Genomic DNA, 16498 nt, shown 5'->3' on the forward strand with positions numbered 1-16498 from the left:
ACCTCCAGGTGCTCGTCCAGCCTCGGCACAAACCACCCAGTGATGGTAAACTGACTACTCTCCAAGGCAATCAATTTCAGTTTGGGGCGGCTTGAAATGCTGAAAAGTACTGCCTTCTAGTACCTGCATGTGTTACCTTGGAACTTCCACACACTAGCTTAAGTTAGACTCCCTATGGCTGCCGTATTTTTGGAATTTTACAAGTATATTGGAACATGCGGAGAAAAGGGGGAAAAATGGAAAGCAAAAGAAACAATGAAAAAATTAAGAACTGATGGAATACAAAGGCACAGGAGAGAAAGCCAGTCTGGATAACCAGATGATTATTTAAATTTTCGATGTACCAAGCTACAGGTAAATAGACATCTACCAATCTTAACATTTACAAACATACACATTAATTACTATGACTGTGGGCAAGATTTTCCATAATGAAACACTGAAACAATTTCATAAATCCTTTTTTCCTGTTTCCGTATGAAACAGCTAGAGGTTCTGTTTATACTGTTAAAGAGCAGCTGTTAATTCTGATATTCTGCTCTTTATTCTACTCAAATGCATCATGTTATCTAGCAAAAAAAAAAAAAAATCCATGCCTGGTAACATCTATTCCTTTCTCTTAACTTCTATCATTGCATTAGCAGTCGGCTTTCTATATTTTATGCAAAACATTTTTCACACAGCAACAAGGTTTTTAATTACTTCACAAGAGTTCTTCAATATACAAATATGAGTAGATAATGTAAAACCATGTTGAAATTCCAGTGCCTTGGAATCAACCTAACGGGCTAACTCCAGCCTTACCAAACACACTTGGGAAAATTACCAATTACTTCATGCCAAGGATATCCAAGGTTTCTTAAGGCATGATGAATCCATGAATACCAAAGGTTTCGAACAGACAATCTAAAAGAAGAACTGAAACTCTATAGAAGTCACTACTGGAAAGAGAGGGAAAAACCATCTGCACTGAAAAATACCGGCTGAACCCACAAGAGTAACTGAGTTTTCCACATGGAGAAAGATAAAAGAGCAAAAAGGCTAAAGACAAAACTGTATCAAGTCTCCAGCAGGAGGGAAAAGCAGAAAAAGAAACAGGAAAAAAAATACAGCGCCTAAATAATGAAACAAAACAAAAGATGAGGATAGTAACTTTAAAGAAAAAGCTTCAAGGACGCAGCGAAGAGTGTCAGGGAAGCAGGGAGTCCAAGGCGGAGGTGGGCGGAGAGCTGGGCGCGGCCACAGGAGTGACTGTACTCTTTGTGAGCGCAAACTCAGCAGAGTGACGGGAATAAAAATGAGCTAGCAGAGGCAAAAGTCAGGTAAAGAAATGAAATAGCAGGTAAAGACCTTACTCAAGAAATTCAGCTGCTAAAGGAGGGTAAGAGCCAGTCGCTGGAGGACAGTGGCCGGCCACCGTGAGTACCTGGTAAACGCTAACTGGTGAACAAGCAAACCAGCGAGTAAAGGAGCACAACAGAGTTGGGGGCTGTTTGTGGGGGTCAGAGGGTACAAGGCGAAACTTTTATGAAAGGCCGGAGTGTGGCAGCGTGTTTCAAAGAGGAGAAAAGAGTTTAAAGATGCCTCCAGGGGCTTCCCTGGTGGCACAGTGGTTGAGAGTCCACCTGCTGATGCAGGGGACACGGGTTCGTGCCCCGGTCCGGGAAGATCCCACATGCCGCAGAGCGGCTGCGCCCGTGAGCCATGGCCGCTGAGCCTGCGCGTCCGGAAAAGATGTCTCCAAATGAACATAATTTTTTTAATTAGGTGGAAAAGCAGGAAGGAAGGCTGAGAATGAAAATAAAGGCAGCGAAACCGGCACCCACCACCTTCCTCCACCCTGCCCCTAAAACGAGAACAAACAGCTGGAAGTCAGATCGGAAACATTCAGAGGATGGGTGGACAGAAAATGAGAGGAGAGCTTCTGTTCTTCTGTTGTAACAGTAAACGATGATGTGAGGAGAGCTGGGTTCAAAGACCCCTCCTTCTAGTCCAAAGTGTAGTCCAAAGCTAAAGCACAAATGGTAAAGCTATAAAGACATGGAAGGGAAAATGCCTACAAAATGTTGAAGGCAAGTCCACTATGCCTAGGGAGACTGCATATATTTTATACATGAATACATTTTAGTTGTGTTATCTTGGTGTTTCCAAACAAATACCAATACCATATCAATAAATGACACTAGTAAGTAGTAAAACAAAGAGCACGTGAGAGACAATTACTAAAAGATTTATAGATACATAAAATATTAAAAGTGGTCCAAAAGTTATCAATTTAAACACCAAATATACGTAGTATACTTTCCACTATGGACAAAGTCTCACTAAGGTGTTTTATTGGACAACACAATTTACACGAAGCTATCTACAAAGTGAGCTAAGAAACTTTACTCTTCATTTTTTTTAATCCCCATTTCTTTTTTTTTAATTTACCTTTTTTATTGACGTACAGCTGACTTACACTGTTGTGTTACTCTCTGGTGCACAGCAAAGTGAGTGACTCAGTTATACATATATATATGTAATTTTTTTCATGTTCTTTTCCACTATGGTCTCTTGCAGGATATTGAATACAGTTCCCTGTGCTATGCAGTGCGACCTTGTTGTTTACTGTATTCTCTACTTTAACTCCTTCAATACAGACACTGGAAAATGAATAATTAAGAATTTTTAAATAATGGGGAAAAATGGTAATCGAGACGTGGAGTTGATGAACCAGTACAAAATTTAAAAGAAAAGCTATAGTATTTATAAAAGTATTGACACATTGATCCTTTCCAAAAATTTGAGAAGTACCCAATAATAAACCCAAGATCAAAGACATTTAATCTATGAACCACTATTAAAAAAACTGTTTTATTAAAATTTAAGGTGAATAACTCTATTTCCATTCTATCAAAATACAAATAAGTTTTGGTAGATAAATTATTTTCTTTTAAAAGTAAGCATACAGCAATACTAACACAGCTATAACATGACAGATGCCCTAAACACTGACTGCCACACAAACATATAAATAACTGACATAAATATGATGTATATATAATATCAGTTGATAAGAAGTCCTGAGGCAAAACTTAGTATGTTAACAAAAACCACTTTTATTCAACAGGGTGACGGGGCTCAGAGATTAGATGTTTCCACATTTACTTATAAAATATAGAAAATAAATAAATAAAACCAAAACGAAGTATCATCTTTAAAAATGAGAGACACGATCCCCATGACATGTACAGGTGGTGGTGGGGAAGACCCAGAGCAGAACTGACGACACGCAGTGAAAGCATTTCTTTTACTCTGTGAGCAAGTATCGCCCAAGCAGTTTCTATGCTAAATAAATTCTTACATCGTAAGGATATGGAGCACTAAATCACACTGCGATCTTCACTTTCCCCAATCTGAACCTAGACTCAGAGTTAATAAGAACAGACTCCAAAAGACAAAAGTTCCAATGCACAGCAACCTAAGGGAACAGAAATCAGTGCAGCGGCTGCCCCTGGGGGGTCCTGACTAGAAATGGACACAAGGAACCTCTCCCTAGTGATGGACGCGCTCAGAGTATCCGTACCGGGATTCTGCTGACACACACAGTCAGCTCTGCCCATGCACGGCCCCGTGTCCAGGAGCTCCACCATTTCAGGTAAAGGACTTGAGCGTCCACGGATTTCGGTGTCCGTGGGGGTCCTGGCACCAACCTCCCGAGGATACAGGTGGATGACTATAAAGACATCTGCCAAGGTACGTAAAACTTTTATCTGGATTCTCTCTGTAATCATACCTCTTTTTTGTCCCTACATAAATAAATAAATAATGCCAAGGGTGGATAGAACTGGATTGTAAGGAACACACCTACCACCACAGGAAATAGGATCTGCTTAAAGCTGAATAAGGAGTGACCTCAACAGACAATGGATGCCACTACCTAACCACTCATCTCTGAATGCCTTACCATCCAATACCACTAAACGTGAATTACTTCTCACAAATATTCTCAAGAAGTAATTCTTCTATACTCAGTAATACCACACAATGGGTCCATTTGTTTGTTTACTCAGTAGTACATTTAGCAACCAATTCATCACAGCAGATTCACTAGGGAAGCTAATTGCTTAAGATCAGAAAGATACTCAGAGCAGCAACAGCGAGGGTCTGCGCAGTGAACAAATGGACTAATCCTACTGGTAACTGACAAGTCGGCGCTACTGAGTGTTCAAGATGTGCCCGTCTAAAAAGAGCACAACACTGTAAATCACTATACCTCAATAAAAAGCATGCCAGGCACCGTTGTAAATGCTTTACCCGCCCTAACTTAGCTGGTCCTCACAGCCCCTGCATGGGGACAGTTGCCACCCCACCTCGCAGACAACCGCGCTCAGGCACCTGCGCTTGGGCATCCTGTCAGCACCGCCCAGGCCTACCTGGCCATCTGGCTCCAGAGACAACTTTCTCAATCACTTTGCTCTGCGGCCTCTCTAGAACCAGCGGCCTTAAAACAACCCCTGTGCTCCGCAGTGTGGAGCCTGGGGTCTTGGCCAACCGCTTCTTCCTCTTCACCACACAGCAGTCCAGGGCCAGTTTCCAAAGAACAACTCTGGCTTTGCCTGCAAGCAAGCCGACAAGCCCCCCACAAGATCTGTCCGTGTGGTTAGGCTTCCCTGCTCTTCTTTAAAGTGAAACTTCATTGTCTCCTCAATTTGATTTTGCAGGAGTGCACCTACCTTTACCCTCCTCACCTGCAGAAGCAGCCCCACGGCTTACGGAGCCACACAGAGCATCCTCTGTGAGAAGTACTCATCAAAAGTCTTGCATTCGAAAACAGTAACTCTTATCTGAAGAAGCTGACAGTTGGAACCATGCAAATGTGTTCAAATACCATTTCAAAGACTGTATGTTACTTAATAATTGCTTTCAAAATCCTTACACATTTAATAATATAGGATCTTGCTTTGTACCTGTAACCAATCCCACAGAAAACCAGTGGACTACAGCCCTCTGTTTGGGAAGTTATGCTCTAAACTATTAAAAAAGAACAACTGCCTACTTCAAATAACCTGCTACTCAACTCCTTTCAGCAGCCTAATTGAGAAAAATAATATTTCTGGAGAATTTAATTGTCCAGGGATTTCACATTTTCTCCTTAGTCTGAAATGAACCATTAAAAAGGCAATACACTGGGTCTTGAATGTTTTGTACCTCCATAATCCATTACAGACACCAAGCTACATTTTCAAGCTACATGTTTTCTTAAAAACAACTTAAACAATGTCATGAAATCTGTCACCACAGTTACTACAGAGATGTTACTAAGAACACTGCCTCATATAAAATGTTCAAAAAGCTCTGCTTCCTTGATTAACAAGTAAAATTTCTCCTCAAGGATCTCGAAAATACACAAAGTTCCATATTTCCTTTTATGCTCTAGCCAGCAAAATGTTCAAAAACTAGTCTAAGACTAAACTAAGTAAATTATGCTTGACTTTATGGCCTGAAAAATCTCTATTCTATTTTTTTTCCTTTGAGTATTTCTGAGGTTTAATTTTTTTTAATATTTAAATCTTTGCTACATCTGGAACTTACTTTGACATAAATATGTCTTCAGTATAGAAATTTTACTTTCTTTAACCAAGTCTATGTATTGTTTTTTAATGACCACACCCTCCCAGCATTCTATTCTATTCTTTCCACCCTCACCCCACCCCACCCCACCCCACCCATGCCAATTTTTGTGTTATTTTTGTTCTTTTATGATTGTGAGATTTGTGTGTGTATCACTGAAGTTCAACTACATATATCTGTATATTTAGGCTTCATGCTGACTAAAAGTAATTTGAAAAGGTCGTAAGAAAAAGTTATGTAATTTCACTGTGAACTATAAAATAAAACCAGAGAAATAATCATTTTTACATTAGCAATTAACCTTAAGAACTAGCAAGTATGATTTTGAGGATTTAATACTGTCACACTGGAAAAAGGGCAAGCCCTTAAAATTACAAATTTCTCTCTAAAAAGCTAAACCGCTCGAAACAAGCCCAAATCAGTCACGAGAACATTTGCTAACTGGGCTGTCTTCCGACCCCTCGGCCCTATCTGCCTATGGAGAACACCCACCCCTGCACAGAAGGGAAGGCCTTCCAGTTAGCGCTCAGGAAGAGGTGGTCTGTTCTTTGTCTTTACCCAGGCGCCCTCTACTGACAGCAAAGCAAAACAGACTATGGAATTATATCTGCAAATTTCATCAGCACAAGGAAAATAAATTTATTTTTTAAATACTTCAAAATCAACATTTTATGTAAAAATAGATTAAAAACTGACTTTACTATAGAACCAAGAAAAAATACACATCTGTGAACTGACAATTCAGATAACACTCGAATTTTGTATGTGGCGTATCCATATTTCAATATACTACTTTTCAATGTTAATCCTTAGGTGCAATAAGGATTAAAGATTATAAATCCATTTTAAATATTTTCAATAATTTCTCGGTAGGGAGATGTTTACCTGGATCTGTTCCGGTGTCCATTGGTCTAGGTTGACTGACTTGACCCTGGATATATGAACCCCAAGATTCCTATGGATGCCAGCACATCTGATGCAAATAAACACACCAATATTCCAGGAAGCCCATCGAGGACCTAATTACAGAGAAGAAACAGAGAAAAGCTAGTATTAAAAAATAAAATAGGGCTTCCCTGGTGGCGCAGTGGTTGGAAGTCCGCCTGCCGATGCAGGGGACGCAGGTTCGTGCCCCAGTCCAGGAAGATCCCACACGCCGCAGAGCGGCTGGGGCCGTAAGCCATGGCCTCTGAGCCTGCGCGTCCAGAGCCTGTGCTCCGCAACGGGAGAGGCCACAACAGTGAGAGGCCCGCGTACCGCAAAAAAAAAACACAAAAAATAAATAAAATATAACAGCATATAAGAAGCATTCTGGTTCTTTATACAATCGTAATTAATGGAGGCTTACAGAATTCACACGTTCATATTTTCAAATGGCACAGCAGCAGCTTGCTAAGAAGATGTGTGTCTTGGCTGTGCTGAAAGGTTACAAATCAACCTTCAAGAACCTTAATGAGTTTACTAATTTTCTTTTCCTAGCAGCTTCCCCCCAAATCTAAGAATTTAAAACTACTTTATGTGAACAGTTTACTCACTCACCATATTTGAACCAGGAGTAGTAATATCCCACAGTAAAAAGTCCTTTATTAAATGTGTAGGGTATTGCTTAAAAGATTACCAACAAGTAAAAATCAAAGAGGTTTTAAAAAATGGAACAGAAATTAGTAGGAAACAGACAACCACCCTAAACAGAAAAATGGACAAAAAGATACAAATGAGTAATTCAGAAGAAATGTACAGCCAATAAACACATAAAAACCCTCACTGGTAATTAGGAGGAAATGCCCTTGAAAACTACAACTTCCATTTTGCAATGAACACACTGCGGGTGGGGGGGGGGGGGGCATCGCGGCAGATTTTTTTAATCCATTAATACTAATTGTAGGATGAGAAACTGCAAGTACTGCCTCAAGAAGCCTTGTATCAACATGAATAAATCTCAGCTAGAACCCTGAGATTAAGAAAACTTATAGATGAACTAAGGTGTTCATTATAAAATGTTAGCTCTTTGGGTCATGGTCAAAAAACTCTGAAAAACACGGTAGGGAAACTCACCTAAGTATACAAGAATACAGGCCTCAGCTGTACTATTCTTCATATCTTTGAATGTATTATTTCTTGATAATTTTAAATGCTCTTATGATTATCTTCACATATTGCTTGTACAATTAAAGTAAAATGGAAAATAAAAGTACTATCTGGAAACTGTATCAAATATTCAGAAGCTTATATATAACAGATTTCTATAAATCACTTGATTATGAAAAAAATACAGTAAGAGGTATCAATAAAAACCAAGCTTTTTTTGGGCTTCCCTGGTGGCGCAGTGGTTCAGAATCTGCCTGCCAATGCAGGGGACACGTGTTCGAGCCCTGGTCTGGGAAGATCACACATGCCACGGAGCACCTGGGTCTGTGAGCCACAACTACTGAGCCTGCGCGTCTGAAGCCTGTGCTCCGCAACAACAGAGGCCGCAATAGTGAGAGGCCTGTGCACCGCCATGAAGAGTGGCCCCCGCTTGCCACAACTACAGAAAGCCCATGCACAGAAACAAAGACCCAACACAGCCATAAATAAATAAATACATTAAAAAACAAAAAAAAGCTTTTTTAAAAATTCAGGTTTCTGTTTAAGTACATACTTTTTATCTAAAGGTGAGAGTGAATCTACAAAATACCACTGAGGCCAATAATTTCAACCCAGTAAAACTAAACACATTCCCCCAAAATTCCTTAGGAGGGAGGTTACGCATATACAATTTATGCCACAATATCCTGCTTTTAAATTTGAGAAGTGACACCTATAAGCTGACAAACATCTGGGACATGCTCTATTTAAATATGTTTGACTGTCGAGAGTGTCAAAATGAGTTAGCGGTCAACAGACCAGCACAGCCCATGTACTAGGCCACCTCTGAGCTGCATAAATTACCCTGAACTAGTAATAAACTGAGCTACCAGGTTCCCATCTGTTAGATGGAGTTAGAATGGCTGCCCTCAGTACTTAGGTGAGACATGTATGGAAAACATTTTTAAAGTTTTAAAGCACTACTTAAGTGCAAGTTACTGTCATGTTAAGAAATTTCGATAATCAAAATACAATACCTTTCTTTCTCTAGAGAAGTTCCTACATTGGTCTGTAAAACAACTGTATCTTAACTTTCCCTCTCAGGCAGTGGGTCCAGAGCATGAGGAGAAAACAAAGATTTTCAACACACTCCAAGTGGGGCTTCATTGTTATTAAAATAGAATGATTCCCCTCAGAATAATCTGCTACAACCTCAGCCAAATACAAATGGAGACTTTTCTATACAGCACGATTTTCCTGATGTGAAGGCTATGGCTGAATGAACTTGCATAACGGGACATGACTGTCCATGCAGGTAAAAAGCTGTAGCACCCAATACAGTGGTGCATTTTTATAACAACAAAAGAAAGGGACTTTAATGTAAAAAAACCTTGCACAAGAATAATGCTAGCAAAAATTTTTAAATGGCTATATTACTATTGAGCAAAAGCTAGATATAATTAAATGTTAGATGATGTTTAGGTCTTACGAATTTAAGGCTATGAAAACCATTTTGTTGATTCCTGCAAGGGAAAAAAAAAACTTGTTATCACTTACGGGAAACTCTAGCCTCAATCACTTTTTAGCAATTGAAATAATAATGTAATTTTGTCAATGTATCTTTCTTTGGAACATAACTATCATAACTGAACAATATAGTCAAGAACCCCTAAAAATAGACTTTTAAAAGCCTAACCGATATTACAAATGGGTTATCCACTCTATAAAATTAGCCTTGTGAGTTTAACTAAAAAGCTGGCTTGATAAAACAGTAGTTGCTTAACATGGTAGTCATGCAGTTACAGGTATGAAATCCTCATTTTCTTTCACCAAACTACTCAATGAGTACTTACCAATTCTGTGCCAAGTAAATGCTTTAAAAGACCATGGACACATGATAAAAAGCTAAGTTCCCAGACTCGGGAGGCCACACCAATATAAACAGGTATAACCATTTAAAAAACAATGTGGTAAAATGTAATCAAGTTCTAGATGAATAAACCCTTCCACCAGACAATCTGTTCTCTCTCTCTCTCTCTCTCTCTCTGACACACACACACACACGTGCTGACACACATACATATATGTTTATCAATTTATAGTCATGACATGACACATCTATGTACACATATACATTCGCACATACACAACACACCCTACAGCAATATTTTAAACAGGTCATAATTCATTAATTTAATCTCAACAAGTATTCACTTTTAGAAGGAAAAAAGATATGAGTGCATCACACAAAGGGTAAATATAACTTTGTTAAACTTTTTAAAAAAAATCAGTTGACATACATATATATATATATATACACACAGAAATCAGGTCACGTTATAAAGTGTTGTTTCTCTGGATCACAGTCAAATAAGACTGAAAACACTACAAACAAACTCATACATATATTCGGGACCTCCCTGGTGGCACAGCAGTTAAGAATCTGCCTGCCAATGCAGGGAACACAGGTTTCAGCCCTGGTCCAGGAAGATCCCACATGCCACGGAGCAACTAAGCCCCTGCGCCACAACTCTAGAGCCTGCGAGCCACACTACTGAGCCTGCGAGCCACAACTACTGAGTCTGTGCACCACAACTACTGAGCCCACGCGCCACAACTACTGAAGCCCTCATGCTCTGAGGCCCGCGTGCTGCTACTGAGCCCGCGTGCTGCAACTATTGAAACTCACGCACCTAGAGCCTGTGCTCCGCAACATGGGAAGCCACCACAATGAGAAGCCCACGCACCGCATTGAAGAGTAGCCCCCGCTCGCCACAACTACAGAAAGCCCGTGCGCAGCAACAAAGACCCAACACAGCCAAAAATAAATAAAGTTATTTTAAAAACTCATATATATATATACTCAAGAAGCCATGTAACCAGAATATTTACAGCAGCATGATTTCTGAAGAGATTGACAATACCTTAGAAACGTTCAACACTGATTATCTCCATACATGGAATATTACACAACACTGAAAATGAATAGGCTGCACACATCAACATGGTTGAACGTTACGTTTGTAATCAATTTTAGCACAACGTAAAATATACATAAGGGGCAAGGAGGACCCCAGCTACGGAGACAAGTCTGCTGGAAGGCGTGCAGGTCTCACAGAGAGCTTGAAATGAAGTTTAAAGGCTGTCTAGGAGGCCCCTGGCACAGAATATACCAAAACACATCTTGGCAAAGGCTAAACAAGGTGAGGATGGTAGGGGAGTCTGGGAGAGCTGAAGGGCAGGGCATTAGAGTAACGGGAAACTTTCAGGAGCTGACAGCGGAGGCAGCACAGCGGAACACCTCAGACAGCAACAAAGGGACAGGCCCAGACCCCGTGGCAAGGCCCGCTGTCCTCTTGCAAGTTCACCACAGCACTCCCACTCACACATGCCCTTTCCTGCCTTCCTGCCTCTGCACATGTTGCCCCTCCGCTCCGAATGTTCTCTCCAGGCCGCGGCAGGCCGGGCTCGCTCGGCCACACGCTGCCTCCTCCAGGTGACTTCGATGACCCTGCAGCTCCAGGTGCCTCCCCCAGCTACCTCCCCCAGCTACTCTCCATCGTTCACAAGACTTACAACAGTCTCCTCTGAAGTTCACCTAAAAATCTAAGGTGAACAAAAAGACAAATACAGAAAAACACAAATAGATAAACAGCTGGAGGGTTTAACTATTTTAGAAGCTAAGTCTCCCACTAAGAAAAAGAGAAGAACTGCACGGTCAGTTCTAGATCGGTGTCTCCCAGCGCATGCACATCCCTGGGGATGTGATGAAAATGCGGATTCTAATCTGGTAGCCCTGGACGGGGCCTGAGACTCTGCAATCCTGACAAGCAACCCAAGATGCCCATGCTGCCACCACAGACCACATTTAGAATAGCAAGATTCCAGATTACTTTTTGTATAAAATGTCTCATAGATAAAGTAGTCCGTTTTCTGCTGACAGCATCTTCATTTGCCTGTGTGGTTTCTGTCCTTTTCCTCTTCCCATTTTATGTTGTTTGTTACCTCAAATTATCCCTTTTTGTGTTATGATTTTGTTACCAAATTGAAGTAGCTATAGTTACTTTCACTGCTTTCTTTTCCTTTAGCCTTTATGCTGGAATTAAATGTTTAACAACCTATTCTGATACAGAGTCACAATTTTCTGATTCTATTTACCACCTTACTCAAAGTTTGTGTACTTTTGCCTTTTCGTTTCAGGTAGAAGAGCTCCTTCCAACATGTCTTGTAAGGCAGGTCTGGTGGTGATGAACTCCCTCAGCTTCTGTTTGTCTGGGAGAGCCTTTATTTCCCCTTCATATCCGAAGGGTAACTTTACTTGGCAGAGTATTCTTGGCTGACAGTTCTTCTCTTTTGGTGTTCTCAAAATATCACTCCCCTCTCTTGGCCCGTGGAGTTTCTGCTGAGAAATCTGCTGGTAGCCTAATGGGGGTTCCTTTATAGGTGACCATCCTTCTTCCCTGGCTGCTTTAAAATTCTTTGTCATTGACTTTTGATAGTTTTAATATAATGTGTCTTGGAAAAGGTCTTTTTGCATTGAGACAATTAGGGTTCTGTTAGCTTTCTGGGCTTGTATATCCAGTTCCCTCCCCAGGTTTGGGACGTTCTCGGCTATTATTTCTTTTAAAAAAAAAAATTTATTTATTTATTTGGCTGCGCCAGTTGCAGCACATGGGATTTTCGTTGCAGCATGCAGGATCTTTTAGTTGCGGCATGCGAACTCTTAGTTGCAGCACATGGGCTCTTAGTTGTGGCGTGTGGGATCTAGTTCCCTGACCAGGGATCGAACCTGGGTCCCCTGCACTGGGAGTGCGGAGTCTTAGCCACCAGACCACCAGGGAAGCCCCACAGCTATTATTTCTTTAAATAAGCTCTCTGCTCCCCTCCCCCGCTCCTCTCCCTCTGGGACACCCATCACCCTAACATTGCCCTTCCTGAACGACTCGGACAGTACTCAGAATTTCTTCATTTTGTTTAGATCTTATTTCTCTGTCCTCTTCCAGCTGTATCATTTCTATCTCTCTGTCTTCGAGTTTGCTAATTCTCTCTTCCATTTGCTCTGCTCTGTTTCCAGTGCCTTCTAATGTGTTCTTCATCTCCTTTATTGAGCTCTTCAGCTCCAGAATTTGTTTGGTTCTTTTTTTAGCGTTTCACTCTCTGTGGTAAAGTAATCCTTCTGTCCATTAATTTTATTCCTGAGCTCACTGAACTGCCTTTCTGACTTTTCTTATAGCTTGTTGAGTTTCTTCATGACAGCTATTCTGAATTCTCTATCAGTCAGACTGCAATATTCCACGACTTTAAGTTTGGTTTCTGGAGATCAGTCGTTTTCTTTTTGTGATGCCGTGTTACCGTGGTTTTTCATGTCACCTGATGAGGTGTTCCTCTGCCAGTGCATCTGAAGTAGTGAACACCTCTCTTCTTTAAGTAAAGCTTTTCTCCAACTTGATTCTAATGATTCAACTGGTTGGTAATTAGAGGCCTTTCTTTTGTTTTCCAGAAGGTGGCGCTAGGGCCCCAGTGTTTGGTTTCTCTTACCTGCGCTGCCTCTGATCACATAGGAGGCTCTGCACTTTCCACCCTCCACCACGCCCGTCAGAGGTGTCCCTGGTGCCCTCCGTGACGCTGCTCATGACTCCAGGGTCGCTGGTGCCCTGACGCTCCCGGTGCTGCTGTACTGGGCTGCCACCTACGGCACTGGGATGGCGGCATCCCCACCTCGTCCAGGGTCTCCTGGCTTGCAAGCTCGGCTGCCCCAGGGGAGGGTTTAGGGGGCAGCCAGGGCCATGGGGCTGTCAGGTATGCACAGGCCGCCGAGTCAGGGGCGTCACCATGACTGGAGGACCAGGGCCGCAATCCCCCTCCACTGCTGCCCGGCTCCCCGTGACCGTGGGCGCTGCTGCAGCCGAGTGGCCAGGCGTGTGCACGGCCTTCTCTGCTTCTACTGGGTTCTCTGGGGCTGCAGGCTCAGCCGCCACGGCTATGGGTCCGGGCTCGCAAGCACTGCCTCAGCTGTTCCCCAGTTCAGCCCCCCCTGTGTGTTCCAGTCCACTCGCCTTTACATGGACAGATGTGTGGAACCCCCCGTATCTGGGGTGCTAGGCGGTGGACCTATGTTGAGTTATAGGCGTTTTACTGGTTGTAGACAGAGCGGGGAAGACAAAGGGGGTGTCTCATGCTGCCACGATGCGGACCTCACCCTCCGACTCTAGATTATGCTTGACAAAGTCTTCATCTCAAGCACTCTGCATACTTCCTGATCTGCTTTCATTATTTTTATTGAGTGTGTGACTTAAGCTGTGAAGATTTATTTTAACAAACTAAGAATCAAATCTGCTGAGGAAAAGAAGTCAAAAGTTTATTGAGAATTCAAATACTGGGTAATATTAAATTATCCATATCACCATCTCACTAAACACAACACAAATAAGCTAGCACCAACTCAACACATATGAGTCAGCTGATAATCTCAACCACACGAAAGCAAAGCTCCAGCGACAGAACAGAAGGTACTATCTGGCCTCACCGAGGTTATGGCACCTTGATTCATATTCATCATCAGTGAGTCCTCAAGGACCGCTCACAATCCAAACACACCCTGTTCAGACTGATAAACGTGGCAACAGTAAGAATGGAAATGAACGGACGTGAGAATCACCAGGAAGAACTGACAAGACTTAGTGACACAGTGATAGGCAGAAGGCACAGACCCAGATGCCTGCAAGTTCTGCTTTAAAGCATAAAGGGATCTAAAGCATACAGGTCCTTGCAGAGTCACAAAGCTTTGCAGGAAATCTGTTGAGTGCTTTAAATAAGTGACGCATCGAGATGAAAATGTCCAGCAAGCAATCAGGAACAGAAGACTAAAGCTCAAACTGGAGGTGTAAAGAAAGCACTGCCTTCAAGAGGACACCTGCAGTCCCAAGAACAAAAAGCGCAAAAAAAGAAGAACACTAAGTCTTATGGAGAAAATGAAGAGCAGTGCAAAACCAGAGAAGGCCCGAGTTAAAATTTTTAAAAAAGATGGTCAAAGTGTCAAAAATTTCAGAGAAGTCCAGAAGAATGGGGCTAGGACAGAACATGTGGGTCTTCCTTTCTATACGAGGGCTTTCTCTAGTTGTGGCAAGTGGGGGCCACTCTTCGTCGCGGTACGCGGGCCTCTCGCTGTTGTGGCCTCTCTTGTTGCGGAGCACAGGCTCCAGACGCGCAGGCTCAGCAGTTGTGGCTCACGGGCCCAGCTGCTCCATGGCATGTGGGATCCTCCCAGACCAGGGCTCGAACCCGTGTCCTCTGCATTAGCAGGCAGACTCTCAACCACTGTGCCACCAGGGAAGCCCGGACAGAACGTGTGGATGTGTTAACTGAGAAGGCATACGTGACCTCATGGAGAGTAGGCAGGGAAAGAGGGACTGAATTCATTCATTCTGAATTCCATTACCAGGTGGAGGGGGGCAGAAATTTACCTAATCTGAATCCCATTACCCAGTTAAACTCTTTCTCCATTTCAGTGTCCAACTCCAAACCTGTACCACATCTATAATCTTGATCCTTCATAAATCAAATTTATTTTGCACTACTCCAAATTACACACACGGGGAGCCAACTGGTTAGTCAGAAATCAGAAGACTCATTGCTTTCCCTAGAATACAACTCAGTTATCCAGTCTTAAAACTTTCCTGCACACCATTTCCCTTGCCTAGGATGTTCTGCTTGTGACCACACGAATCCTATCTCAACTTCAAGGCCTAACCAGAGTCCCATATTCTCCAAAAAGCCTTTCCGTATGACTCCATACCTCCATTCCCCCTTCCTTTAAATGTCTATAGCCCATGACAGCTTCTCTCACACAATACCAACAAGTACCTGCTGTCTCTTCGCTTGTACTTGGTCATGTCTACTAGAGTAAATGGTAAAGTTCTCACCAGGAAGGCTCTCTATGGCCTGCATCACCTAGCGTAAGGTCCAGATAAAGCAGCAGGCAGCGCAGTAAAAAATCTGCCAAGTCTGATGACTTGGTCAAATACACAAGTTCTTTAATACCTGAAGCAATCCATCTGTTTATTTAAAAATGGAAGCACAGGGCTTCCCTGGTGACGCAGTGGTTGGGAGTCTGCCTGCCGATGCAGGGGACACGGGTTTGTGTCCCGGTCTGGGAGGATCCCACATGCCGCGGAGCGGCTGGGCCCGTGAGCCATGGCCGCTGAGCCTGCACGTCCGGAGCCTGTGCTCCGCAACGGGAGGGGCCACAGCAGTGAGAGGCCCGCGTATCGCAAAAAAAAAAAAAAAGAAAAAATGGAAGCACAGGCAAAACCTATGAGGCACAAACTTCTTTTTAATATCCTTTTGCCATTCTTCCTTTTAATTAAAAAAAAAAAAAAAAGCCCCCAAGTTTTAACTACAGACATGGCTGCCCAGACAGAGACTCCATTTCTCAGCTCCCCCTGCAGCAAAGTGTGGTCCCATGACCAAGTCCTGGCCAGTGGAATGTGAGCTGAAATGATGTGTGCTGACATTATCCATACTGGGCCTGTTCCCCTTGCCTCTTCCCCTTTCCCATGAGCTGAGAAGATGGTAAGAAGTGAACAACCTGCTACCTTGGATCCAGACATGCAAGCCTCATGGTGAAGAGGACAGAACTACTAGCTCATCTCCAGACTAATGTGAAGAAACAAACTTCTATCCTGTTGAAGCCACAGTATTTGGGGGTCTTTTTGTTACAACAGCTAAGCCTGTAATCTACCTAATTCATTGTGCAGTATATGTGCATGTTGGCAGCAGTCATAAGAACGTACCAGAGATTTATTCCTTACTTCAG

General features: G+C 42.5%; 1 protein-coding gene across 2 annotated transcripts in view; it reads right to left on the reverse strand.

Moving 5' to 3' along the window:
• SMAP1 (small ArfGAP 1) overlaps positions 1-16498 on the reverse strand; it is a 145598-nt gene that overhangs the window by 93441 nt on the left and 35659 nt on the right. For both annotated transcript variants that reach the window (XM_065888793.1, XM_065888792.1), the window contains exon 2: positions 6502-6635. In XM_065888793.1, the coding sequence (XP_065744865.1) occupies positions 6502-6635 (134 nt within the window). The remainder of the gene's footprint in view (positions 1-6501; positions 6636-16498) is intronic.

Source organism: Phocoena phocoena, chromosome 12, assembly GCF_963924675.1.
Source record: "Phocoena phocoena chromosome 12, mPhoPho1.1, whole genome shotgun sequence".
NCBI classification, from domain to species: Eukaryota; Metazoa; Chordata; class Mammalia; order Artiodactyla; family Phocoenidae; genus Phocoena; species Phocoena phocoena.